Below are 26,447 nucleotides of genomic sequence, written 5' to 3' on the forward strand. Positions count from 1 at the left end.
AAAGTGCCTTCCCAAAGCTGCTGATGCATGTGCTACTGAATTGAATGTCTCCCCTCTGCTCAGCAATATTACTTTGGCTCTGTGCAGCTAGAATTCTACATACTCAGAGACAGCTTGGTGTAGTGGTTAGGAGTGACAGCTTCAAATCTGGTGAGCTGGGTTTGATTCCCCTCTCATCCTCCACATGCAGCCGGCTGGGTGACCTTGAACTTGTCACAGTCCTGATAGTGCTGTTCTGAACAAGCAGTCCTATCAGAGTTCTCTCAGCCCCACCTACCTCACAGGGTACTCTTCCCTTATGTACTCTTCCCTTCTGAGCCACAGCCTCTCCCCCCCCCCCCTTAGCTGAAGCTAAAGCACTGCAGAAAATGGGAGTTGCATGGAACAAACAGATCCCAAATATTAAATAAGTCTCAATAATAGTTTATGAATGCCAGATGTTTCGGGAACACTCACAGAATCATACAAAAATCAAAGCTGGAAGTGCTTTCAGTGCTTCATATAAGCCCTCTTACAGAAAACTTTAAAATAATCAAATGGATTTAGGAGCAACAACATCCAGATACATTTTTTGCAGAACTGTTATACAGAATATTGTGAGTTTTTCAATGAGCATAATTAATCATATTGATTAGAAGTAGTGCAAGGTCTATATATATATATACACACATACACACACATATATATAAACAAGAGTTACCCTTATGGGCTGTGGAATCTGTCAGAAATAGGAAATGGTTCCAGTTTCTCAGCAGGAGCACAGGGCCAAAAGCGTAGATTTTCGGCTCCATTTCTTTGTGGGAGAAAAGGCTTTCTCACGCCTGTTCAGAATTCACGTACAAACCTGTGATGCCATGTTTTTATTTATGCGTACAAAGAGTACATAATTCAAATTTTAAAAGACCTCTTGTTAAAAGGGGAAAAATAACCGGGCACGAAGCATCATTACTAGACAGGCTTACGTTCCAGAGCAGGGGTAGTCAACCTGTGATCCTGCAGATGTTCGTGGACTACAATTCCCATGAGCCCCTGCCAAAAATGCTGGCAGGGGCTCATGGGAATTGTAGTCCATGGACATCTGGAGGACCACAGGTTGACTACCCCTGTTCTAAAGCATTTCTTCATTAGGGCTCCAGATCAGATTAATGAGTATGTTGCTCTTCAGTAGCCTGGAATGGGCAGGTGGGCGGGGATCTTTTCAAGTATAACTGAAAGCACGACGGACGGATGAGCACTTTTCAGATTAGGCATGATTCAGTCCAAGAGCAATATGCAGACATGGGACAGGCTTGGTGAGACAGTTTCCTCTAGACCAATAAATAAATGCTTCTGCTCTGAGCTCCAGAGGCAAGTCAACCGCAGCTGTCACCATTACAGTCTGAGCATGACAAGTCCCGAGCAAATCTGGACCCAGGATTTTGCTCGGTAAAGGAAAGCCACGCGTTTCTGATCAGGAAAGGCATACCGGAACAAGATGCATCCACGATTCAGTTCACCGTCTGAAGTCTTCGGCCGAGTGGCCACAAAGCGCAGATAAGGTGACAGACGAGTCACATGGCTCAAGCATTCCTCCATGCAAACACGCCTTTCCCCACAGCAGGCCGCACGAAAAGGGGAAGGCTTCACAGGCTAGCTTCCTCCTTTTCTGTGTGAACTTTTTTGTGGTCTTGAGAAGAATTCATCCACGTGTCTCCTCCATCTGCAGCAACACAGCCAAGAAAAAACAAACCTAACCAGGTTTACTCTCTTATCTGCAGTTGTAAGACCTAGGCCTGGCTAGTCAAAAGCTTCACACCCTGGTCAGAGTCTCTTAATGCCTGTTCTTTCAAGGACCCATTATTGCATGGGGGGAATAATGCACATTCGGGGTGGAATGGCGGCGACTAAAATCACCGATAACGCACAGTCCCGGCTGCAACCGGCCGCAGCTTCGGTGCATGCCGCCAAAAAAGGCATGTCAGTGAAACGCGGAAGAAAGCGCAGCTTCCGGGTGACGGGGGCGCAACCAGAAGCGGCGCCGGGATCGCCGCGTGCATAATCGGTTACTCTGGGTTTTGCCGCCATCACGCCCCGTCCCGTGCATAACCGGTGTGCTTCACGTCTTCCCCCTCCGCGTTTTCCATGTGACCCGAAATCGCTGTTTCGGCGGCCGTGCATAATGGGCCAAGGTGAGGGCAAACAGAGAGGAAACACTGTAAACAAAATATGCACATGGACTCCAGTCCTTTGGCACATTTCCTGGCATCTGGGATCGATGCAATGATCAAGCAGCTATGCACTTGGCAAGAGGGACTTGCCTGAGGGCTGCAAGTACAGTCTAATACTCAACTTGCCATATGGCTTCGCGTCAGCTGGAGTAGTGACCAGCCAGTGGGCAGAAGAGTGTTAAGATAAAGTTATGTTTCTTCCTTCTGAATGAATGTAGCATGCAAGGACCACTCATAACCCATTTATTTTCCCACAGGAGAACTTACCTGTCGACAGGTTTGCTATACAACAGGCTTCTCGCTGTCCTGTTTTTCATCAGATTCTTCATCGGATCCTTAAAAAGGGCAATTAGAACAGATAGCGTCATGTTCAAACAAGGTTGATGGGTGTTAAGATATGCACACATTATTTACTTTGCATTACAGTTCCCCAAATACTAATGCAGTCATCCTTAAAAAGTTGCAAGGCAGATGAGTCATCAGAAAAGGAACAACCCAGGAGGCAAAAAGATGATATGACTTCATATTAGAACAGAACAGCAAACACCATGTACTGTTTTTCTTCCCTCAGAGATTTTGTACTCATCTTCAAAAAGTATAAACATTAAAAAAAAACCCACTGCCGCCTCCCACCTTCCAGCAGTACAACCCAAGAGGAGTCTGCTTTCACTGGAAACCTAGCAGAATGACAAAGGAGCTGGCAGCCAAGAAGAACATCTCAGGATGAAAATGCCTTGGAAACGTTTGGCTTCTGGCTTGAAACCAGAATGTTCTTCTACATTAGGGGACAACTTCCCAAAATGATGGACTGGATCTTTTCCTATTTCCCTTTTAAAGACAGCATTGGACCCTCGTTGCATCATAGTAATCAGAAACTTTTGGCACAAGCCTCTGTTTGTTTGTTTGTTTATTGAGAGAGCCAGTTTAGTCTAGTGGTTAGGAGTGTGGAATTCTAATCTGGCATGCCAGGTTCGATTCCCCGCTCCCCCACATGCAGCCAGCTGGGTGACCTTGGGCTCACCCACAGCACTGATAAAACTGTTTGACTGAGCAGTGATATCAGGGCTCTCTCAGCCTCACCTCCTTCACAGGGTGTCTGTTGTGGGGAGAGGAAACGGAAGGCGACCGTAAGCCGCTTTGTGCCTTCTTTGGGTAGAGAAAAGCGGCATATAAGAACCACTTCTTCTTCTTCTTGGGTAGATCAATACACCAACATGGACTCGGCAGACTTCATTAACCTTATTTTTTACATGACTGAATGAAACAACATTTGATGGGAAATAGTATAAAGAAATGCCTGAGAGCACAGGTCCCTAGAGGGGCACCTATTGGGATTATGCCCATCTTGCCTTGTGCCTGCCAAGTGTAGAGAGGGCTTCCAATTGGTTGTGCAGATTTTTTAAAAATTGCTTGGCAATAGTTGCTACCACAGCGGAAGGATCTGTACTGCGAGCCTGAAGTTGTGTGTATGCAAGGAAACACTTTCAAACAATATGTTCATTCTAAAGTGTGTCCTTTAAGCCTGGGGCAGTCAACCTGTGGTCCTCCAGATGTCCATGGACTACAATTCCCATGAGCCCCTGCCAGCAAGTGCTGGCAGGGGCTCATGGGAATTGTAGTCCATGGACATCTGGAGGACCACAGGTTGACTGCCCCTGCTTTAAGCAGAGCTTCTGCCTGAAAAGCTGGAGATTATTCAAGTTCTGCATAACCTGACTCCCTGACATCCTGTGGTTGGCTCCTACTCCTGGCACAGCCGTTCCATGGTTGGGCCCACCATCCTGCGTCGAAATTCCAAAGGTGCCTGAAGGATCACAAATGTCGGGGATCTCTGCCCCAACACAACCGGGAATGGCTTTGTAGTAAAGTTAATTATACCAGCCAGCTTACGCTTTCAAGCTATACAGAGGAAAATCTTCACAATATCATTTTCTTTTTTTCGGATTCAGAGACATAACCTTACAGGTTGATTTGATTAGTTCGTTTTCTTTCAACTGCTTCAGCAAAAAGTGTTTCTGCCCCTCTCCCCCATCTGCTAAGCTCCGAGGTTACTTGTGGAGCTGTTTGAGAAAGCTGACCAGGCTTATAAGACACAGCTTCATGTTTATTTTCACATGTGTGTGTGCCAAGCTTTGAGCTCCACTAGATGGAGCCAAAGGAAAAGGCAGCAGGCTACTTCCACACAAAAGTTCTGGGACAAAAGGCTCCCAAAGAGCATTGCTTAATGCTTTGTTAGCTATTAACCATCATGATACACAGAACTTTAGCCCTCACACGTGTGTTCCTGACAAAACAGAAATACTTGAATAATTATTTGAACTTCTTTTCAAAAGCTCAAAACAGTCACATCCTCCAATTAAATATGCACCCCATTATTCCACTGGCAGCACTGTTCCTCATTTTAGAAAAATTTTCTCTCATTTTCTCCTCTGAAAGAAATTTAGATATGTTAAGACCGTGCCTACTTTGAACCGATGACTTGTACCTCCTCACTATGTTGTTATTTCAAGAGAGGACTATAAATATGCAAGATTACAATCTTGGGGCACATTGGAAAAAGTTATTTAGTTCAAAATCTGAAAGAAATTTAAGAAGAGCTGGTTTTTATACCCCGCTTTTCACTAACCAAAGGAGTCCCACCTTTCTCCCCCCACAACAGACACCCTATCAGGTAGGTGGGGCTTAGAGATTCTGAAAGACCTGCTATGAGAACAGCCCTAAGAGTACTGTGACTAGCTCAAGGTCCCCCCGCTGGCTGCATGTGGAGCAGTGGGGAATCAAACCCAGTTCTCCAGATTAGAGTTTGCCACTCGTAACCACTACACGCTGCTAGCTCTCCATGTTCTCCATGCTCACATCCCCTCTCTCCCACACTTAATAAAAATAGAACATCCTGCAAAAACGGGCAGTAACCATACCAGTGGCAATATACTTGGCCGAGTTTACTAATTATTTTTTTAAAGAAATTAGGAGCTTCTGGTCGCAGTTTTTCAGAGGCTTATCTTCCCTGCACTCAAACCAAGGAAACTAGTACCACTGGGATAGTCCTAACCTGGTTGGCCCCAGGTAGCCCAACCTGGCTAGGTTTCGGAAGCTAAGCAAGGTGAATCCTGGTTAGCACTTGGATGGGAGGCTGCCAAGGAAGTCGAGGCTTGCTATGTGGATGCAAATGAACTAGGGTTGGGCGTTTGCGCCTCCAAAGTGGCCGAAGTGCCCAACCCTAAAATGAACCTCTCCTAGCTTGGCAGCTAGGAATAAACTCAACCCAGAAAGATCACTACTGGGCGGAAGCCATGTTAAGTCTGCCACAGCAGAACAAGGTCAAGTCGAGCAGTGCCTTCAAGACCAAGACGGCTCCCCAGGGCGTCAGCTTTTGTAAGTCAAATTTCACTTCATCTGATAAAGTGAACTTTCCGCTCAGCATAGCTCGTATCCTCGTAAGCTCTTCTGGTCCGTCGGGTGCTACTGGATTTGAATACTGCTCAATTCAAACAAGTCTCCTTTGTCAGGATGGCTTGCATCTCCAAATGAAAGAATGTGCATTACCTGCAGCAGATTCAGGTGGTGAATAAAACTGCCCGTCAGAGGGGAGGCCCGGCTGGAGAAGAGCTGCTCGTTCAGAGGCACCTTGCACCAGCAGAAGTCCTATGAAAACAGTCAGGACAGTGTAAGTGGCCTACAGCTATAATGTCCATCAGAGCCAGCATTCATCTGTGCCTCACTATAAGCTTGCACCAATGCCCTTGTCAGGACTTGAGCTCAGGGACCGCAAAAGCTGTCCTCTCCTACCCCCCAAGCATAGTTCAGAGAAGCTGAACATCCTGCAGTTCCTTTCACTGCCAACGTCACTTGGGCCCCTGAAAGGAAAGCTTACTGCTTTCTTCTTCTGCTTCTTGTGGCAACACTTTGAAATCCAAGAACCAGGTTTCTATCCAGGCGAGGATGAAGGAGATGATGGGCAACACATAGCCAAAAGCACCTTGAGAGAACAGCTGGAGGGAGGGAAGCAAAAGTGTCATACAAAAGAAGCCTCTCACGCTTGTACAACTTAAAGGAAGAATGGGGAGCGTGCCCTGCGATGACCCTTACCTTTGAGAGAATAACTTTTGCTAGCAAGAAGGCACTGGTCACTGCGGTCGTGAACTGAAAGACATTATTAGAAGTCATGAATGCGGCTACCCTCATCCGCATCCCTCCTAAGCCACCGCTCAGCTGTTAGGTGCTAAACAACAGCCAGCAAGATCATTTAGCAAAGCCAGGAACTCAGGATGTTTCAACTAAGGCCAGGAACGGCAGGCAGAGATCGCCCAAATTCCCATTGCTTCCATGGCTCCAGACATAGCACAGCCAGCGGCCCTTGCTCGTTGTTTAGACCAGGGGTAGTCAAACTGCGGCCCTCCAGATGTCCATGGACTACAATTCCCAGGAGCCCCTGCCAGCATTCGCTGGCAGGGGCTCCTGGGAATTGTAGTCCATGGACATCTGGAGGGCCGCAGTTTGACTACCCCTGCTTTAGACACACATTTTCTTTAAAATGGCTGGGATCAATGGTCAATGAAAGAAGAATAGGAAAGGATTCCTTCAAAACCCAAGGATGATCCTTAATATTGGGATGCCAAAAACCAGTATAAGTGATTTGTACTGATATCCTGTTGTCACCATCTGCCTTCAGACCACTTAGAGACAACCCATAATTGTGAGTGGAGCCATGCTTGCCCCCCCCTTCCCCTCAATTTGTTGCCAAGCGATTCTGATAAGCGGGTGAAGCAGAAAGTGCTTCTGAAAACACGCCTGACCCCTGCACAGAGGACAAAGGCAAGCCACAAGAGAAAAGCAGCTGCAACCAGGTCCCCAAACTAGGTCATAAATTCCAGAGAACTGTCCCTTGATCCTCACTGAGACATTATCAGCTGTAAACATCATTACCTTATTAGGGAGTATGGGAATGGCCAGAAAACATTTTCCCACATCTTCCAATTCAGTTCCAAAATCAACTACTTACTGCTATGGCCCACCAGTGTTGTAGTCGGCACAATGCATATGCAAGGATCAAAACTTTAAATCGAAACACTGCCAGGAGCTACCATGAGGAGACAAAAAAAGGAATCAAGGATTCAAATAGGCACCTAAGGTTATTAGCACGTTGATGGATGCAGCTTCACCTTTTCCCAATGGAATAAAGCTCACGTCCAGTGGCACGTTTAAGACCAACAAGGCAGGTAGAGGCTGAGCAACAAATGCAGGTAGAAGCTGAGCACTGAATTAGAGCGTTCGTCAACATCCAACATACTTTGTTATGTTGTATGCTAATCTGTCCTTTCATTCCATCTATAAGTCTGAGTGGATCAATTTCATCCCACTACATTGCATCTGAGGAAGTGGGCGTGCACATGAAAGCTTAGACCAGGGGTAGTCAAACTGCGGCCCTCCAGATGTCCATGGACTACAATTCCCAGGAGCCCCTGCCAGCATTCGCTGGCAGGGGCTCCTGGGAATTGTAGTCCATGGACATCTGGAGGGCCGCAGTTTGACTACCCCTGGCTTAGACCTTGAACAGAACTTTGTTGGTCTTCAATGTGCCGCTGGACTCAAACTTTATTCTGCTGCTTCGGACCAATACAGCCACATACCGGAATCTACTTCTCCCATAACACTCTGAAGACAGAAGAGCTCTGTGCACACGTGGCCCTTTCTGCTACTTCAGGCTGTCACTTCTGTACTTCAGGCTTAGCAGAGGGAATTTCCCTCCTCTGGTTTCTTAACTACTTCCTTAACATCACAAGTTAGGGGGTGACACTTTATGTGAGGCCAGTTACCCTGCATTAATCACAGCCATCACTCACCATACTGCTGACAGCACATATGCACTCAAACCAAGGCAACATACAGACTTTTTTATATTTATATATAAATATGAATTATTTGATAGATCGATCAGCCAGGTAAACCTTTTTAGTTAACCGTCTGAGGCAAGTTTCACAACAGCTTTATATACTGCGCCACTAATAAATTACATCCTTCAAGGGGTCTTTCTTTACAAAAAACAGATTCTTTAGCATTCCAGTGCATCAGGGCCTCTTGGGTCTTTCTCCCAACCTTCTTTATCACGTCTACTGCCTCTGCCTCCACAATCCCCTCCTTTCTGTCTGTTCATCTCAACTCCCAGTCTCCTCTCTCTCTCTCTCCCCTCTCCCCCTCCCTCTCTCCCCCCCTTCCCTCTCATTCTCTCTCTCTCCCCACCTCTCCAGACCTGTCTCTTCTCTCAATCCCAGTTCCAAGCAGAGATCTTTGGGCTGATCCTGCGTTGAGCAGAGGGTTGGACTAGATGGCCTGTATGGCCCCTTCCAACTCTATGATCCTAACCTGTCTTCTTCTGTCAAACACCAAGCTTCTGGCTGCCCTGCCACCTTATTTCCCTTCATCAGAGGATTTCTTCCAGTTCTTCACTCCAAAGCAGAACTTCCCAATCTAGTTCTTGCTGGCTCAAGACTCATGTCAGCCCAGCTGACACCGTACTTCCCATGATATATGCCTTGTGAGCTTTATTTCCTGAACAGATAATTGTGGCCCAGCTGGGGACCCAAAGCAGCTCACTATGTCATTCCCCCCCCCACCCCACACACACGTGTTATTTTACCCTCACAACAGCAGCCCTGTGAGGTAGGTAAGGCTAAGCGAATGTGACTGGCCCAAGGTAACCCAATCAGCTTCCACAGCAGAAAGGAGACGTGAACCCAGGTGTTCCAGGTTGGATAGCCATCTGACAAAGAGGCTGATTCTGTGAAGGCTTAAGGGGCTGGCAGGTTACAGTGGATGAGCGATAGGGTTGTGTCCTGCATAGTGCAGGGGGTTGGACTAGATGACCCATGAGGTCCCTTCCAACTCTATTATTCTATGATTCTAGGTCCTGCTCTACAATCTAACCACAACAATGTCCGTGATCCCTAAGACATCACAGTAATTGAGCTCTGAGGCCACGGCAAGCCACCTCTGCTTGTCTCTTGCCTGGAAATCATAATGGGTAGCCACAAGTCAACCGCAAACATCACTACAATTCAAAACAGTTAAACAATTACTCAATATATCCAATCCCGAGTAAGTCCCCAGAGCGTGGATCAAGAAACCAACACAATGGGAAGACAGATATGAGCAGCGTTTCTATAAAACCTGATAACGGAGTACTGGACTTATCGTGACGTTTCCTTCTTCTCAAGGGTGACCAGGACACTCTGATCCACGATTCCCTCCGGCCACAATCCCTGGAGGCAGAAAACTGACTGCCCTTCCAATCTCCAGGAGGAGGAAGAGCCCACCCTCAGCCTGGGGACTTCTGCAGCTGGTAACAGTCCACAGTGTGTTCCAAACAGACAGACAACAAGGCTTACAGAACCCTATGAAACAAACCATGAAGGTAAATACAAATTGTTAGAACAGTGAAAGAACAATGAACATGGAGATTGGCAGTCAGTCTCCCTTTAGGAAACATAACAAGCTCTCCATTTAGGAAGCGTAATAGATGGACTCGATTGCCACAACCGATGCAGCACTTGGGCGGAGTGCCCTGTGGGAAGTGGTCCCGTTCTACCGTTCTCCCTAGGCTTGGCAGTCGCTTTGCCCTCCTTGGTGCCGAGGAACTTTGTAACATCAGCTCCAAGGAGGGAAGAGTGACTGCCAAGCACAGTGCATCAAAGTGTCCTCCTCCCCTCGAGAGAGACCGAGAGAACGGAACAATGGACTTACTGTGGAGGTTCCTTCTTCTCAAGGGCAAAGGAGGACACTCTGGACCCACCCTTGTTGGAGGGTCTCTGTTTGGCCTATTACATTGCCTAAGGGGTAATTAAGCGCCAATTTCCATGTTCATTGTTCTTTCACTGATCTAAATTCTTATCTTTGCCCATATGGTTTGTTTCATGAGGTTCTGTAAGCCTTGTTGTCTGTCTGTCTGTGTGGCACACACCGTGGACTGTTATTGGCTGCAGAAGTCTCCAGGCTAAGGATGGGCTCCTCTCCCCCCTCCCAGAAGTCAGAAAATGCAATCAATTTCCTGCCTCCAGGGATTGTGGGAAGAGGAACCCAAGCACATCACAGGGTCCTCTCCCCTCAAGACAGAAGCGTGGGGGAAATTTCATTTTCGCTGACACACTAAAACTTCAAACAATAGTGAGTTGGAATCGGGTTGTTAAGAAAATGTAAGGAGTAGCACGAAAAGACAGGCTGTCTTCTACCAGCTGGTTCCACCCACCATTTGGAGGGCAGAGACTTATCATAGGAAAGCCCACAGAAACCAGCATTGGAGGGGATAGTGGGATGACCATTACAAACAGAAAACATGAGCACAATAAATGAAATTCTTCATTTTACTATGCTAACACTTCTTTCTTAATTCAAAAATTAGAACTGAAAATAGCCTTACACAACCTACGTAAGTAATACCTGAGCATCTCACTTTCAGGAAGATCTGTTCAAGGTGCCATCCACTGGGAAAAAAAACTTAATCAAAGCAACACGTTTATGGTTATGGTCCCTTTACTAAGGACTTGCTCCCTAGAAGCCTGTATTACCTGTAACGGAATGTGATTTCTATGTATTGAACATATCAGGGTTCTCTGGATAAGGAGCTATATCTATAAACTAGCTTAATCCTACAAGAAAGAAGCAAGGTAAATATTTATTAATTGAAAAGACTTACGAAGATATCAAAATATGAAGAACGATAATCATACTGGAGGACTTCTTTTTCTAAGTTGTTCTGAATGCCTCCGTTTACCTAGAGAGAAACAGCATGTTCTAGTTACTAATATAATTTGGAAAAGGAATATTTTTTTCACAAACATTTTTGGCTTTCAAAATTACTGCAGCAGATGTTGCTACTCTGTTGTACAGCAGAAGGGAAATCAGCACAAGCACCACAAATCTTGTCTCATCTAATCAAGTCCCAGTCTTGGCTCTGCCTTGAACTCACTAAGCAAAGTATTCTCTCTCAACATCACCTTCTAGCTGTGATAAATGAATTGGATCAGGGGTAGTCAAACTACGGTCCTCCAGATGTCCGTGGACTACAATTCCCAGGAGCCCCTGCCAGCGAATGCTGGCAGGGGCTCCTGGGAATTGTAGTCCACGGACATCTGGAGGGCCGCAGTTTGACTACCCCTGAATTGGATAATACCTCCCCCCCCCACCTACTTATTTTTACACGATTATTGTGCAAAGTATTTTGCTTGTCCCTATACTTGCAGGCACAATATAGAATCTATGGAGATATATCCCCCCCCTTTTTTTGACATAGTCAGTGTATAGAAGCTGCAGCCTGGCTGGAATCTCTCAACCAGGCTTTCTCAACCAGGGTTTCATGAAACCCTGGGGTTTCTTGACGGCCCTGGAAGGTTTACTGAATGGGTGGGAGTGAATTAATTTTTTATGTATTTTATAAATTGTTAAAGATGAGCCTCTTGTGGCGCAGAGTGGTAAGGCAGCAGACATGCAGTCTGAAAGCTCTGCCTATGAGGCTGGGAGTTCAATCCCAGCAGCCAGCTCAATCCCAGCAGCCAACTCCAACCGGCTAGCCTTCCATCCTCCCGAGGTTGGTAAATAAGCACCCAGCTTGCTGGGGGGTAAATGATAATGACTGGGCAAGGGAATGGCAAACCACCCCGTATAGAGTCTGCCATGAAAACGCTAGAGGGCATCACCCCAAGGGTCAGACATGACCCAGTGCTTGCACAGAGAATACCTTTACCTTTACATTATAAATTGTTAAAATATTTAGCAGGTGATATGACCATGTACTGTCAAGTTGACCCACTCAGCCCTCCCCAAATAGCCAGTGATGGGCCTGGAGAGGGTTATACTTCTCAATCAAATTCTGCACAATCACACCACTCGTGAAGTTTCTTGAAGCATGTTTCAGGGGTTTCTCAGTGATTAAAAAAGGTGATAAAGGCTGATTTAGACTATCAATTGCCTAGGACCAAGGAAGGAAATATCTCTGTTTCCTCTCAAGAGATGATGATACTTAGAAGACTGCTGGGGTGAGACCTAGCACCCACAAAATGCTCTGCTCACATGTACACAGATGATGCTAGACTCCTTCCCATGAGCTCAGGACTCCATTATATATCACTTACATTATGCAACCAGAGTGCCTAGAGAAGCAGGATTTTCTTTCTAAAATATCAAGTCTTTTCCAGGTCGATTGCTCAAGCACTTATGTGGTTAACACTGGGCTCAATTTATCCCTCTAATATTTTAACTGAAGCAACAACAGACCTGCCAACTGAACAGGCCGCTACAATTTATTCAGAGATAATTAGCCTTCAAAAAAAGGAGGTTATCACACAGCAAGGTATTAGACAAACATCCCTAGAGGAAACACCCAGTGGCCACAACCGCAGGCCTTGTTAATCTTACACCTGTCAAGCTTAGTTCAACATGAGCAGAACGGGCAAGTTTTAATGAGTCCCTCTGTCAGAGGTCACAAAGCCAAGCAATGTCATCTGCCACTTACTGAAGTTACAGCACAACCCTAACAGGAGAAGCCGCCTAGGGTAGCCACCCTTTGTACTTTCCTTAATGGACGTGGATATTGTTTCAACGGATACACACGGCTACCCGCTTGAATCTCAGCCTGCTAATGTACTTTTCATCGGAAGAAGAAGCCCTTCCAGCCATGTGAAATAACCTGAGAAACTCAGAGGAGGAGGAGAATAGCAGGAGCAAGATTTACTCCGCCACCTGACAGCCCACTTGCTTACCATTCCCTACTGGGATGCCTCAGTGGTGGGGGACAGCAGAGCTGGCTCTGGGGGCAGGATTATCCCATCCTGCTCCCCCCCCCTCTTTACTCACTTACTTGTCTGACTGTAGTGCTGCTGCCTTCATCAGCTCATGCTCTTGTTTCCCACTGGAGGAACCCACAGGGAACTCACAGGGTAGAAGGAAGCTTGCTTCCCTGTTGTCCCTCCACTGGTCTGTTTGCCTGCTCCTCTCCATCTCCACTGCTCAGTATGGCAGGAATAGCCCCTGCTCTCCTCTCTCCACATGCAGCATGGTCATCTCCCCAACACCTCTCTCGTCTCCCATAAAGCTGCTGCAGAAGAAAGGAGGCTGACAGAGGTATCACCTTTCCAGCCATTTTTTAAGGTCTCAGATTTTATGCTGACCGGATGGTCCACCAAACTGACATAAATATATGTTGCTCTGTGCATGGGCCTGATCTGTGGATTTAAGTTATCTACAGATGGGGCCATGTGGAGAATTAGATACCTCAATGTAAGCTTTTCAAAAAGGACAGTCATCCCCCTCCCAGCCCTGAGAGTTTTAAACAAGATTCCTACAAAATTTACGCTTCACAGTTATAAATGCTGCTTAACAAATAAAAGCGTAACCCTCTACGTGTATTTACACAAAGGAAGCATAACATTGTAAATACATGTCTACTTTAAAATATTAGTTCAGTGAATAGAGGAACAATTTCTCCAAGTCGAGAATATTTGTTAAGCAACTCACATTTAACTCTATTATCCAGAGCAGGGTTATAAATAAGAGATCAAAGGTGACAAACAAACAAAAAGTCCTTCGGACATCAGATATGCCTTTTTTCTCTCTGGTTTCATAGGACTCGATTCTTGCCATCAGCTGGGTGGGGTTGATGGAATGAACGTCCCGTAAAGAAGGGCAGGAGCCCAGACTGCTGCTGTGGGCATTTTCTGGATCGTCTGATAACCGACTCATTGTCGTTTTGGTTACAGAAATTTTTTCCCGGCTTCAGCATCACCTCCAGGATTACCCATACAGGAAATGGCTCTACAAAAGGAAAATTCCATAATTAGTCATGTCCAAATGATTGTTATTAAATCAAGCTGTACTCGATCATGTAACATTCTTGAGTTATTGTATCTACAACAAAATATACTCAGCACGGTATTACTACACAGAAAGGCAGGATACAATTATTCAGTGGCTTAGTGTCTTTCAAGGTGTTAAAATAGTGAACCTTCCGACCCAGCCCAGGACTGGCCTCTTCTCAACTTTTGTGCTTCTCCAGAGCAGGATGTATTGTGGTACAAAGGGACAAAGCCAAGAAAGAGTCTTTGTTGGTCAGTCAGTCTCAATTTCTCTCTCTCTCTCTCTCTCTCTCACCCACTTGTCAAAATGTTTTCCACTTGCTCCTGAGGCTCTTTGCATTCCAGTCATAGTCTCGCATGTATGCCTCAGCACTAGAATTCTTGAAAGGCAGGGGCCATAACAGCCAAATGCCACAATAATAGTAAGCATTGCCATCAATAGGCAGATGACACCCAATTCTTCCTCCTGATGGATGGCTCCCCGGATTCATCGGCAAGAGTCCTTAGCCAGATGTCTGGAACCAGTGACAGGATGGCTCAAGCAGAGTCATCTGAAGCTCAACCCTTCAAAGATGGAGGTCCTATGGCTGGGTAGTAAGGGTCTAAGCGAGGAAGTATGTCTGCCCAACATGGATGGAGTGCCAGTCAATGGCTCGCTCTGCCAGGAACCTGGGTGTGATCCTTGATCCCTCCCTCTATAAGTAGGCAGAGGTCACAAGAGAAGTGCAGCTAGCCTTCTTCCATCTGCGCCAAGCGTCCTACTTAGCCCCCAAATATCTAGCTACAGTGAGCCATGCAACGGTCATCTCTAGAATGGACTTCAGCAACTCACTCTACGTGGGCCTAAGGAACACTTTGGAGAGCCCACATCCAGCCCATGCTGTACTGGTTACCAGTTGAATCTTGGATCAAACTTAAGGTCTTGGTAAATACCTTTAAGGGCGTACATGATCTGGGCCCAGTGTACCTCTGCCTATGCCCCCCAGAGAGCACCACACTCTGCCAATTCCAACCGGCTAGTAATCCCTGGCCCCAAGGAAGCCCGCCTGACCTCAACCAGGGCCAGAACTTTCTCCATCCTGGCCCCCCACCTGGTGGAATGAGCTCCTAGAGGAGATCTGCCCCCTGTTGGAGCTACCATTGTTCCGCAGGGCCTGCAAAAGGCGGCTCTTCTGCCAAGTATTTGGGTGAGGCCAGTGGCAACATCTATTAGGCCCCCAGAACCTCTTCCCGTTCTGTTATGTCCCTAACGTCATCGCAGGCAATCCTGATCTGACTACTCCGCAGGGTCGTGACCAAAATGTTAAAGTTGCAGTCAAACAGTGATCAATCAAACATTCAGTTGTTGTTATTGAGGCTGCTGCTGTTGTTGATGTAGTTGCCAAGCCTATATTGTAATTGTCACACAGTTTCATGTTCTCTGTAAACCGCCCAGAGCAGCAAGTGAGGGTGGTATATAAATGTAATAAATAAATAAAGAGTAGACGACCAGGTGACATAAGCAAAAAGTTAGGTGGCTTAAAGCAGGATTTCCATCTTGAAACTGACAGAAGTTGTCTGACAAATGGTCCACTCAAACAGGTTGCACAACAGATACTCAGCAGGTATTATACTGACTTCTGTCAATATACTGACTTCTGTCTCCTTGTTGTTGTTGTTGTTGTTGTTGTTAGGTGCGAAGTCGTGTCTGACCCTTCACGACCCCATGGACAATGATCCTCCAGGCCTTCCTGTCCTCTACCATTCCCCGGAGTCCATTTAAGTTTGCACCGACTGCTTCAGTGACTCCATCCAGCCACCTCATTCTCTGTCATCCCCTTCTTCATTTGCCTTCGATCGCTCCCAGCATTAGGCTCTTCTCCAGGGAGTCCTTCCTTCTCATGCGGTGGCCAAAGTAGTTGAGTTTCATCTTCAGGATCTGGCTTTCTACTAACTGACTCTCCTAACTCCTCTAGGACTGACTGACTCTCCTAACATGTTCAAATAGAAGGGTTTACATTTCAAGCGCATAAAAATGAAAATTCCGCATGACTTTGAAACAAATGTTCTCACACATTGATTCAATGATTCAATGATTCATTCATTCATTCATTCATTCATACATACATAACTGATTAGAGAGTTTTTTACAGTTAGGAAGCCATTTACATTTTCAGCGCTAGCAGAGAATGGGTAAGAAACACACACGTGCAACCTTGACCTCTTCACCCCAAGAGTAATTAACACATGGAATTCACTGCCCCAGGAAGTGGTAACTGATGCAACATAGACAGCTTCCAGAAGGGATTGGATAAACATATGCAGTAATGGTGGCTAATAGCCACAAGATATATGGAACGCTGTGTCTGGGGCAGTGACCCTCTAAATTCTTGGTGCTTGGGGGGGGGGGAGCCACAACAGTGGGACGGCTACTAAAATGCTGGCCATGCTGCGGGATCTCCGGATGGTACCTGGGTTTGGTCACTGTGAGACAAGAGGGTTGGACTGGATGTGTCACCGGCCTGATCCAGCATGGCTTCTCATCTGTTCCTACATCTGAAGTCCAATGTACAGAATAAATACAAAACAAAACACGAGCGCCATTTCAACTGCATTTGTATTTCTGCTGCCTGTCCTGTATACAAGATCAGCCATCCTACAGCCTGGTGCAATACATCCGTAGCACAGCAACGTAACAGCAGCCTGCCCTGCCATGACAGCTCCGCACTAGCATCAAGAGACAGCAGTACAGTGCTTCTCCACTGGCCAGCCTGATTCTAGAGAAGGAATCTCATAGCTGGACAGAAGTGAGGTGCAGGGAGTAGGGGAAGCAACAGAACAGGTGTGGCTGTGACAAAGGAAAGTAGTACAGCTGTTAAGGGGGTAGACCTCCTTACCCTGATCATTTTACATTGAGATAGCAGAGCTTGGGGTTATGCTTAGTTCCTTACCTTTCCTACTACCTGATAGTGCTGTTCTGACCAAGCTGTCCTGTCAGAGTTCTCTCAGCCTCACCTCCCTCACAGGGTGTCTGTTGTGGGGAAAGGAAAGGGAAGAGGATTGTAAGCCTCTTTGAGACTCCTGGTCAAGAAAAGTGGCATATAAAAACCAATGCTTCTTCTATAAACATGGTCAGGGGACTATTACAGTCCTTTTCAGAGTATATATTTTCACATTTTGAAAGTCAGTGAAGATCAACTAATATTTACTCATGTTTCTTTTGAATTTAAGATACATGGCTAATTTACAAGCTAGTTATTTAACTTGGAATTTCCCCTATGGCAATACAATACTGAACTACAATCAAACCTCTTTTAACATTTAGAAATAACCTATCCTGCCTCGTGTTTCACTATGGAAGACAGACAGCTTGAACATATCCTGAATAGCTGCTATTAATCAAGTACATAGAGCTGACTCACAACTAAACACATTACTTATTGATCCCATTATCCACCTATTTCAAATGGCCAATGTATTTACTCATCTGTAATGATGAGCCACCGCTGCTGGGAGGTTAGGTGACGTAGATCAGCAATCTACAAACTTTTTGAGGTTGCAGCCCGTTGCCAAGGGGTAGGGGGAGAGGGCGACCGGAGCCCCTGCGCATGCGCGGCAGCCCCATGCAAACGCGCATGTGCAGACCTGCTGCGCATGCGTGCATGTGCCCAGCAGGGGTGCAAACGCGTATCGCGGCAGTTTTGTGCATGTGCGCATGCGCACTTGCGCTCTCGGTTTTAAGATTTTTTCATTCCTGGTTTTAATGGATGTTTCTGTATCATCTTGTGCTGTTCTATGACAGTAATAAAACTAACTGAACTGAAATGAACACTAGCTTTAAAGCAATTATACAAATGCTTGATGCTTTTGTTCCTATTCCTTCTAGTTCTTCAAAGCACAGGGATATGTTCTGATCAAGATAGAACCATGACAACAATGGAAACTGAGGGTGCAAGACAGCCAGTCCTGCCCTGCTCTTGGCTTAATCCTTCATGTCACCCTCAGGGATGAGAAAACTAGCCATCCCTTAGCTCTAGCAAAAAAATCTCTCCTGCGGAACACGGTGAGGTCAAGGCATCATATGGCTCAATAAATAAGGATTCAGGAGTTACCACCCAGTCACCAGACAGAGAAGATTTTGTAAACCCAGTCCCCTTCCAACAAAAAAACCCCAAAAAGCATGTCACAAACAATGATTAGTACAGGTATGGTACAGGCAGGTAGACCAATAATACTTATGGACTCATTTGCAAGGCAGCAGGAAACTAAGCATGTCAGAATCTGCAGGTTTTTACTTGCCTCCTTAATCTGAGTAGTTAAGGGTGGGAGAATTATGTCCTCAGTGTAGTAAAAACATCTAATATTGAATCGTTTGGCTGGACTCTGTAGACTGACTTGGGTTAAGTTGTTTCCACCATCTTGTGAGTTGTTTTATGTATTGTTATTGATTTAATGGGGGTTTTATGGGATAATTGTTATGGTTTTAATTGTCAGCTGCCTCGAGGTGACAAAAGTTGTGAGAGACGGGATATAAATCTAATGAATGAATGATGTTCTAAAAAGTCATGTATGTCAAAAGACATGTCTGTCATTTCCTGCTTGAGAATGATGACATTTAATTTCTGTATTTGCAGACAGATCCAGTGGGACTGGTTCAAATTCCCACTATTCCTTGAAGCTTCCTGGGTGACCTGGGCCCTGACATCATTTCTGAGCCTAGTCTAACACAGATGGGAACAGTGAGGAAAATGGCTGAGGAAGCAGAAGAACAGGAGGAGGAGGAAGGGTAAGACACATTTCCAACCAGAGAAACACGCTTGGTTGATCACACAGTAGTGCTATGCTCACAAGTAACTACGAGAATACAATCCTGGGAATTTGGAGACTTGCCTGTCCACTTACAAAGCACCTATAAAATCACAATAGTACTTCATTTCAGCTCATCTTTTCCTGATTCAATTAAGAGATCAAAAAAAATTTACACACCATGCAAAGTTCCAACTAGCGAGAAAAATCACTAGTGGTTATTTAAACAAACAAGTTTGCATCAGCGGGTATTCTAGGAGAGAAGGGAAAGAAGGGAGAAATCAAATGACTGTTGGCCCTTTTTCTAAATCAACAGTGTTCAATGCCACAACATTTGGAGGACTATGACCCAAGCAAAATGAGAATTTCACATATTTATGCACTGTCTATCATACTTTTTTTGACCACACTTAACTTTAGTGTAACAGATAATCCAAGCACAAACCCTCGCTAAAGCCTTTCTCAATTTTTTAACCTTTGAGAAAACCATGAAACATTCTTCAGGCTTCAAGAAATGCAGAAGTGGTGTGACCGTGTACAATATGGTTGGGGAGAACAGGTGTGTACACACCACCCTGGGGCCCCTCCAGACCCATCACTGGCCATTTTAGAAGAGGGCAAGTTGACATGACCATATATTGTTATATCACCTGATAAATTAACTCCCGCCCATTCAGGAAATGCTTCTAGGGCTGTCAAGAAACCTCAGGGTTGAGAAAACCCACCTTAATATAACTCTAGCTGCTGAAAACATGCCTGTGTTACACATATGCACAAATAACAAAAATATAATAGGTCTGATCCGTCCCAATCCTACAAACACATCATGTACAACTAGACATGGCCTACATCATTATCAAAGCATGTAACTAATTAAACAGAACTGGAGGAATACCTTTGGAACTATTTGCATTGTGGGATCTATGCAGAACTACTCTGGAAATGGCAAACAGGGATTCTTATAACTAATCACTGTACTTTGATAATTGTGTGGGAAGAGCTTACAGTCAGCATGGTGTCTAGGCTGGAGATTCAGGTTTGATTCACCATTCCTTCTCCACAGGAAATCAGCTGGGTGACCTTGGATCAGTCACAATTCTCCTCAAGCTCTCTCAGCCCCACTTACCTAACCAGGTGAATGCTTTAGGGCAGGGGTAGTCAACCTGGCAAGGGCTCATGGGAATTGTAGTCCATGAACATCTGGAGGACCACAGGTTGACTACCCCTGCTTTAGGGCAATGGTTCTCAACCTTGGGGTTGAGACCCCATTTGGAGTCACCTGGCCCCTTCCCCGAGGTCACCAGATTGCCCACTGTTGCGGTGGCAGGCGGCAGCGTGTGGAGGTGTGTGGTGGTGGCGGAGGTGGCGACCAGCAGAGGTGGGTGGAGGCGGCGGAGCTATGGAAATGGCTGCCTCCACGCTGCCTCAATTGTAAGCCACTTTGAGACTCTTTAAGGTAAAGAAAACTGGGGCATAAAAACCAACTCTTCTCCTTACACTCTTTGTCCTGGGTATAATATAAATAGGGTTTGTGCAGTGACAGCCTGCACATCTAATTGCTATGGACTACTGAACCAGTCCTGAGGAGAACTGAAGCACATATACAAAACCATGAGCTGCCTGTGAACAGGAAACAAATAATTATGAGACATGAGTTGCCTGACTATCACAGTGACTTCATTCGGACAGCCATTCATTTCTATAGTGCCTCTCACAAAAAAATCCCGGGAAGTAACCCACAATCACTTGCCTTTCAAAGACAGGGCATAAAAGGGTGAGTGACTCAAAGTCCTGCAACAGAAACACAATGTTTCATTCTTCATGGCACAAAAGAAACAAGGGTGTTACAGTTTGCTGTGACTTTAAAAGTTCATATAAGCAAGGAGAACTAGAGAAACTAATGCTGAATATTTCTCGTTCATGAGAGCCAGTTTGGTGTAGTGGTCAGGAGTGTGGACTTCTAATCTGGTGAGCCAGGTTTGATTCCCTGCTCCCCCACATGCAGCCAGCTGGGTGACCTACACAGCACTGATAAAGCTGTTCTGACCGAGCAGTGATATCAGGGCTCTCTCAGCCTCACCCACCTCACAGGGTGTCTGTTGTGGGGAGAGGAAAGGGAAGGTGACTGTAAGCCACTTTGAGCCTCCTTTGGGTAGAAAAAAGCAGCATATAAGAACCAACTCTTCTTCTTCTTCAAAGCAACAAACCGCTAGTGCTTAAAAGCTAAACAAAGAATATTTAACAGGCCCAGACTTATGTTTACTTATGCATTTTCTGGAAAAAATGCCCTCATACTAATGAAATAATGCCCGTTACTTAAACAGCACCTTCGTCTCAATCTCAAACCACTAATAAACCAACTTGGCTTTCTGGAGTTCTGGCCCCTGATGGACCTCCTGACGACACCTGGTTTTTGGTCACTGTGTGACTAGATGTTGGCTGGATCCAACATGGCTTCTTTTATGTTCTTCTAAAGAAAAGGGTTTGACATCACCTAGTCAGTATGCTGAAGTTTGAATTACTGTTCTCACCATTGTTCTATAATATTGTTCTATCTGTTATCACTGTATTGTTACCGTTTACAACTACTGAGTTATCTGTACTGTTCTCTGTTCTGCTAAATTTTATGTAAACCTCCCTGAGCCTCAGGGGAGGGCGGGATATAAATATAACAAATAAAAATAAATAAATAAACTGTAGTTAACAGTGATCCAAAACAAAAACCAGAAAACCTTCAGATGTCCAGTTGCCCATGTGATGTTATGCTGCTCCCCTTGAATTTTGAAATATTTATTCAGCCCTCTTCTAGCAGTGAGGGGCGAAAACCCTCAAAGCAAAAACTCCCTTCTGTGCCACTCCACGGACCAGTCCATTGAGAAGCACTGCAGTTTCTGCAAGGAATGTAAAACATGGGAGACAGACTTCCGCAGAACCAGGCAGCTGTAGAAAACAGAGTTCATACGGCAAACAGGTCCAAATTAAACATTATGCATGTGTGAATAACAGAGTAAGGTGGAGAGCTGGCCGTTTCTATAAAAGGAAGAACAGCAGTTCTTTGAACTACTCTTGAACTTTGGGGGGGGGGGAGATACAGCTTGGGAAGGGGAAAAAAGCAGCTTGGGAAGGGAAGGGCTGGAGGAGAAAAATAGCTGAGAGTCTTGCTGAGGAGCATCAGACTTGGCCAGTTCTTCCTCTCATGCTGCAGCCTAGTCCTCCCTGGCTGTTTTCTGGTGTTTGAAAAACAACCAGCTTTAGAGACTAACCGCACACCGGTACACCCATATCAACCTGTCCAGGTTCCAAGATTCATGGATCTCCCCTTCATGTTAGAGCAGCTGAGACTTATGGGAGGGCTTCTCTAACCCCACATTTCCCCTCCCCTGGGAGGCAAGGTTGGTTTCATCCCCACACAGTCTCCAGAGTGGACGACTTTTCGCCTCTGGCCAAAGGCCTTCAGCCTAGACCAGGAAGCACTTGTTGCTTGGCTGCTTGTTTCATTTGGTTTCTTTGTACACAGTTATCAGGTTCAAAAGTTCCCCAGGTAGCTGCTGAGGAAAACATTTCCATAGTTGGAGACAACAGCCAAATGAAGCCCTCTCACGCATTCCCAGCAGATGACACTCCCGCTAATGCCCAGCCCAATGCTCCAAATTCTTTAAATGATGAAGTCTGCTGTTTCATTATTGCCAAGAGAATTTACAGATCAGCCCTTTGCTACTCAGGAATCAAAACACATGGACAACACTGGAATGAGTATAATTAGTAAAATATTTATATCGCACCTTTCTGCATGGCTTAAGAAAGCTTATAACAACGGCCAGAGGAAAATGGCATGCCCATATTTTGGTGGCAAGTTCAAATTTTTCTTGTTAATAGCCATTTTTATTTTATCTTATCTTCATATAAAACGCAGTCCGAAGCACGTTAATCTCTGAGTGGGCGTGCCATTTCACTTAAAATGGAATTCAGGTTAGGAAAATGTTCTCTCTACAGAAGGATCATAAAGATATGCATCCAGTTGTCCACTCTTTTGCACCTGAAGGTTTCCTGCTGTCAGCCAGTGCTCCTGGTTTTCTCCCTCACTGCCTTTTTATGCCTCAAACTTCCTACTTGTACACCTGAAGGGTGCAGCCTCTCAGGTTTCCTTCCAACATCACAAGACACAAATTACTATTAGTAAGGTGAACTTGATACACTTAAGACACTCCCTGAGAATCAGTAAGATAAACATCAATTATGAGGGTCTTCCTCACCACTTACTGGTGCTATGCTATGTTATGCTATGCTAAAGAACAACACCTTCTCCTAATCCTTAAAAAAATGTTTTTTAAAAAATTTCTGGCTAGAAAAGGTAATTGATCCCCTTGATATCGCTGCTACTTACAGCCCCCAATGCAGAGGTCTGTGGGTGCACCACTGACAGTGTGGTATGATTTAAAATGAAGCAGTTTAACCTATCCATGTGAAGCACTGCAAGGGACTTTTTCCTCTGGCTCAGCCGGTCCGGGGTTTGGGGCTATCACGAATATATGGATGACACCCAGCTTTATTTCCTGATGGATGGCCAACAGGACTTCCCCCCAGGAACAATTGCCAGTTGTTTGGAAGCAGAGTCTGAATCGCTTGGGCAGAGTCGTCTGAAACTCAACCCCTCCAAGACGGAGATCCTGTGGCTGGGCAGATGGGGATAGGAAGCACATCTTCCCTGCCTGGGTGCAACTTACACCTGTGCCGATGGTCAGGAATTTGGCAGTGATCTTTGATGCCTCCCTGTCTACAGAGGCTCAGACGACAAAGTGCCGTTCTTCCACCTGCTCCAAGCAAGGATACCTGTCCTCAGAACACTTGGCCACAGTGATCCATGCAATGGTCACTTCCAAACTAGACTTCCTTCCCCTCCCCAAGCAGTGTCAAGTCAGGCTTTGTGAGAAAGATTTATTGTATTATTAAGGATTTTTGGCCTACTGTGCTTTGAGGTGGTTGTTTTTTTAAGCTAGACAGGATATATCTTTTTAAGCAGTAAAATACATAAATCCTTGTATGCATGTATTTGTGAGGGTTTCTGAGTCTTCTCTTGCCATGTGCTCATTTTGTTGCTGTAAAGCCATCATATACTAGTTGCAGAATTTGTGCAACTCTGAATACAAGTCTTACACAAAAGGTTTTCTACAGAGTATACACCAGGCTTTCTCAACCAGGGTTTTGTGAAACCTTGTTTCTTGATAACAGTTTTCTGAATGGGTGGGAATTAATTGTTTATATATTTTGTTTAATTTGTTGAACATTTATCAGGTGATATGACCATATATGGTCATGTCAACCTGCCCTCCCCTCCTGAAATGACCAGTGATGGGCCTGGAGAGGGTGGGAAGGGGGGGCAGGTGGTCATGTACACAACTATGCTTCCCAGCCATATTCTGCACAATTGTGCCATTTCTAGGATTTCTTGAAGCCCGAAAAATATTTCAGTGGTTTCTCAACAGTAAAAAAAACCTTGAGAAAGGCTGGTCTACACAGTGAGCATCAGCTACAACTCTGACACATGGTGGCCTAGATGAGAGTAGATCTGCAAGATCCATTAGATAGGGATCTGTTCACAAGAAGGGGGGAAATCTTATCAGTTACCATCAGATAACATGCACTCAGGACTCAATGTGGAGCCACATGCTATTATATCTGAGATGTTGTAAAACCCATGTTTTTTCTTTCGCTAGCTGAAAAAGCAACCCATTCTCAAAAACAAACATGCATCTCTCTCACCATTACACACTTTTTCTAAAGACAGGAAACAACCACAGGTTTGTTAAGTTGACCCACATTGCAACTGCCCTGAAGTCTCTTCTCACAAATATGGAGGAGTCATCCATATTAATTGAACAACTCATTTAATGAAGGCTGTTTATATATGTCACATAAACACGTATGTATACAGACATATGAGTCACCACATTTTAGGCCCACGGGGGAGCTAAGAGAGAAAACGTCATCTAATACACCTTCCTTGCCCCTAAGCAACAACAATCTCATGTGCTGCTCCCATATTCTGACACGCTTAGGTGCTCAACTTCGGGGTTATTTAGCTTGTCAATACAGTAGACAAAATTAGACAATTGTGAAGTGCTGATTTCACAGTTACATTTTGAGATGAACAGCTAAAAAAGTAAACGTGAGTGTGAAAAGCAGATGTATCATAGCAGAGCACTTGTTGATATTTAAAACATCTTATTGGGGTGATCCAAATCTTCAGGATTGGCACTGTTTAAATAGTATCATAACAGTCAGTGTGGCATGCTTGTCTGAAAATCCACCTAATCCCTGGGGAGCTCTCATGTAACCCCAGAGTTCCCTGGAAGCCTGGTTGGGAATCCCTGGAGTAGAATCTAGGTTCAAATCCACACTGTCTCATGGAAGCTCACTGGGCATCCTTAGGTCACTTGATCTCAGCCTAATCTAAATCACATCTTGAAGCTTTTTCCTCTTTCTCTCCTTTTATTATTACAATTACCATAAGCCCATGGCAGGGGGCTCATGGTAATTGTAGTCCACGGACATCTGGAGAGCCACAGTTTGGCCACCCTGAAAGGGATTCTATAGCTTTGAATAACACTATGAGACTGGAAACCGAACCAATACCAGATGCCTCAGTGCAAAGGAACAGTACTTTATGGCTTGATTCCTCAGTCTGTCTGGAACAAACAGGCTCCATGCTCCTATTTAAACAAACCATGCCCAGACTTCGCTCCACCCACCCTTCACAGAGGACCATTTCCCTCCGAGCTTTTCTCCCCAGGCAAGCAGATCCAACCTCTTTTAATCCTGCCCAGCAGGCTAGGAAACCTGGATATCAGGCCACCGGCCTTGCTTCTGCCTCACTGCCCCCTCACCAGAAGCACATCAGAGAGACATGCAAACACAGAGTTATAGAGTCGGAAGGGACGCCCTGTGGTCCTCCAGATGTTCACGGACTACAATTCCCATGAGCCCCTGCCAGCGTTCGCTGGCAGGGGCTCATGGGAATTGTAGTCCGTGAACATCTGGAGGACCACAGGTTGACTACCCCCCTGCACATAGCAAGACACTCCCAACTACCTGGCCACCCACCCACATGACCCCACTCCCATGCCCAGATGATTCCACCCTCCCCCCCCCTCCAAGAAAACCAGCTTCCTTGGCCAGTCTGGCCTCCCGACCCCGAGTTGGCTTGAAGGGCCACAAGAGCCAATCACGGATGCCCCTCGCAAACAACCGCTGACAAGCTGGGGTGGGAGTCGGGGTTAAACCGTGGCCCAAGCGGGGGGGGGAGGGGATAAAGCGGTCTCGAGGGAGCATCTCGAGCGGGTGGGGGTCGAGGGCGCCCCCGCCGTGGCCTCCCCCGTCCCCGCCACAGCACGAGGGGCGTCGCCGCAGTCCCGGCCGCCGCGCAGGCCCTCTCACCCGTCCTCCTCCTCCGGCGGCGCCGGCCCTCCTCTCCGCGCTGCAGCGGCGACGAAGGCTGCCCGGCCAGCAGGACCCGCCAACCCCCCAGGCCCGGCCCGCAGCGCAGAGGGGCGGAGCCGGGCGAGGCCGTAGCGACCGAGGGGGCGGGGCGAGAGGCGGCGCTGCGTCATTCGCC

At 46.0% G+C, this 26,447-nt stretch overlaps 1 protein-coding gene across 6 annotated transcripts; it reads right to left on the minus strand.

Annotated features, from left to right (window-relative positions):
* Positions 1–402: 402 nt before the first annotated feature.
* On the minus strand, positions 403–26,447 carry STARD3NL (STARD3 N-terminal like). 6 transcript variants are annotated; one of them, XR_013225407.1, is made up of 10 exons: positions 26,270–26,444; positions 13,713–14,009; positions 10,897–10,974; positions 7,210–7,287; positions 6,297–6,350; positions 6,082–6,199; positions 5,754–5,852; positions 2,475–2,542; positions 1,088–1,699; positions 403–1,029 (listed from the first exon to the last, which is right to left on the minus strand). XR_013225407.1 is itself a non-coding variant. In XM_077303551.1 (10 exons), exons 3-9 carry the CDS (start codon positions 13,935–13,937, stop codon positions 2,490–2,492), a joined length of 705 nt encoding a protein of 234 aa, XP_077159666.1. In that variant the 5' UTR covers positions 13,938–14,009; positions 16,501–16,579; positions 26,270–26,447; the 3' UTR covers positions 1,048–1,699; positions 2,475–2,489. The 6 variants fall into 6 exon arrangements, 4 of the variants coding, with proteins under 4 accessions (XP_077159667.1, XP_077159666.1, XP_077159665.1 ...); XR_013225408.1 differs by lacking the exon at positions 403–1,029 and having other exon boundaries at positions 1,048–1,601; positions 1,637–1,699; positions 26,270–26,445; XM_077303551.1 differs by lacking the exon at positions 403–1,029 and adding an exon at positions 16,501–16,579 and having other exon boundaries at positions 1,048–1,699; positions 26,270–26,447.

Source organism: Paroedura picta, chromosome 11 (assembly GCF_049243985.1).
Source record: "Paroedura picta isolate Pp20150507F chromosome 11, Ppicta_v3.0, whole genome shotgun sequence".
Lineage (NCBI taxonomy): Eukaryota > Metazoa > Chordata > Lepidosauria > Squamata > Gekkonidae > Paroedura > Paroedura picta.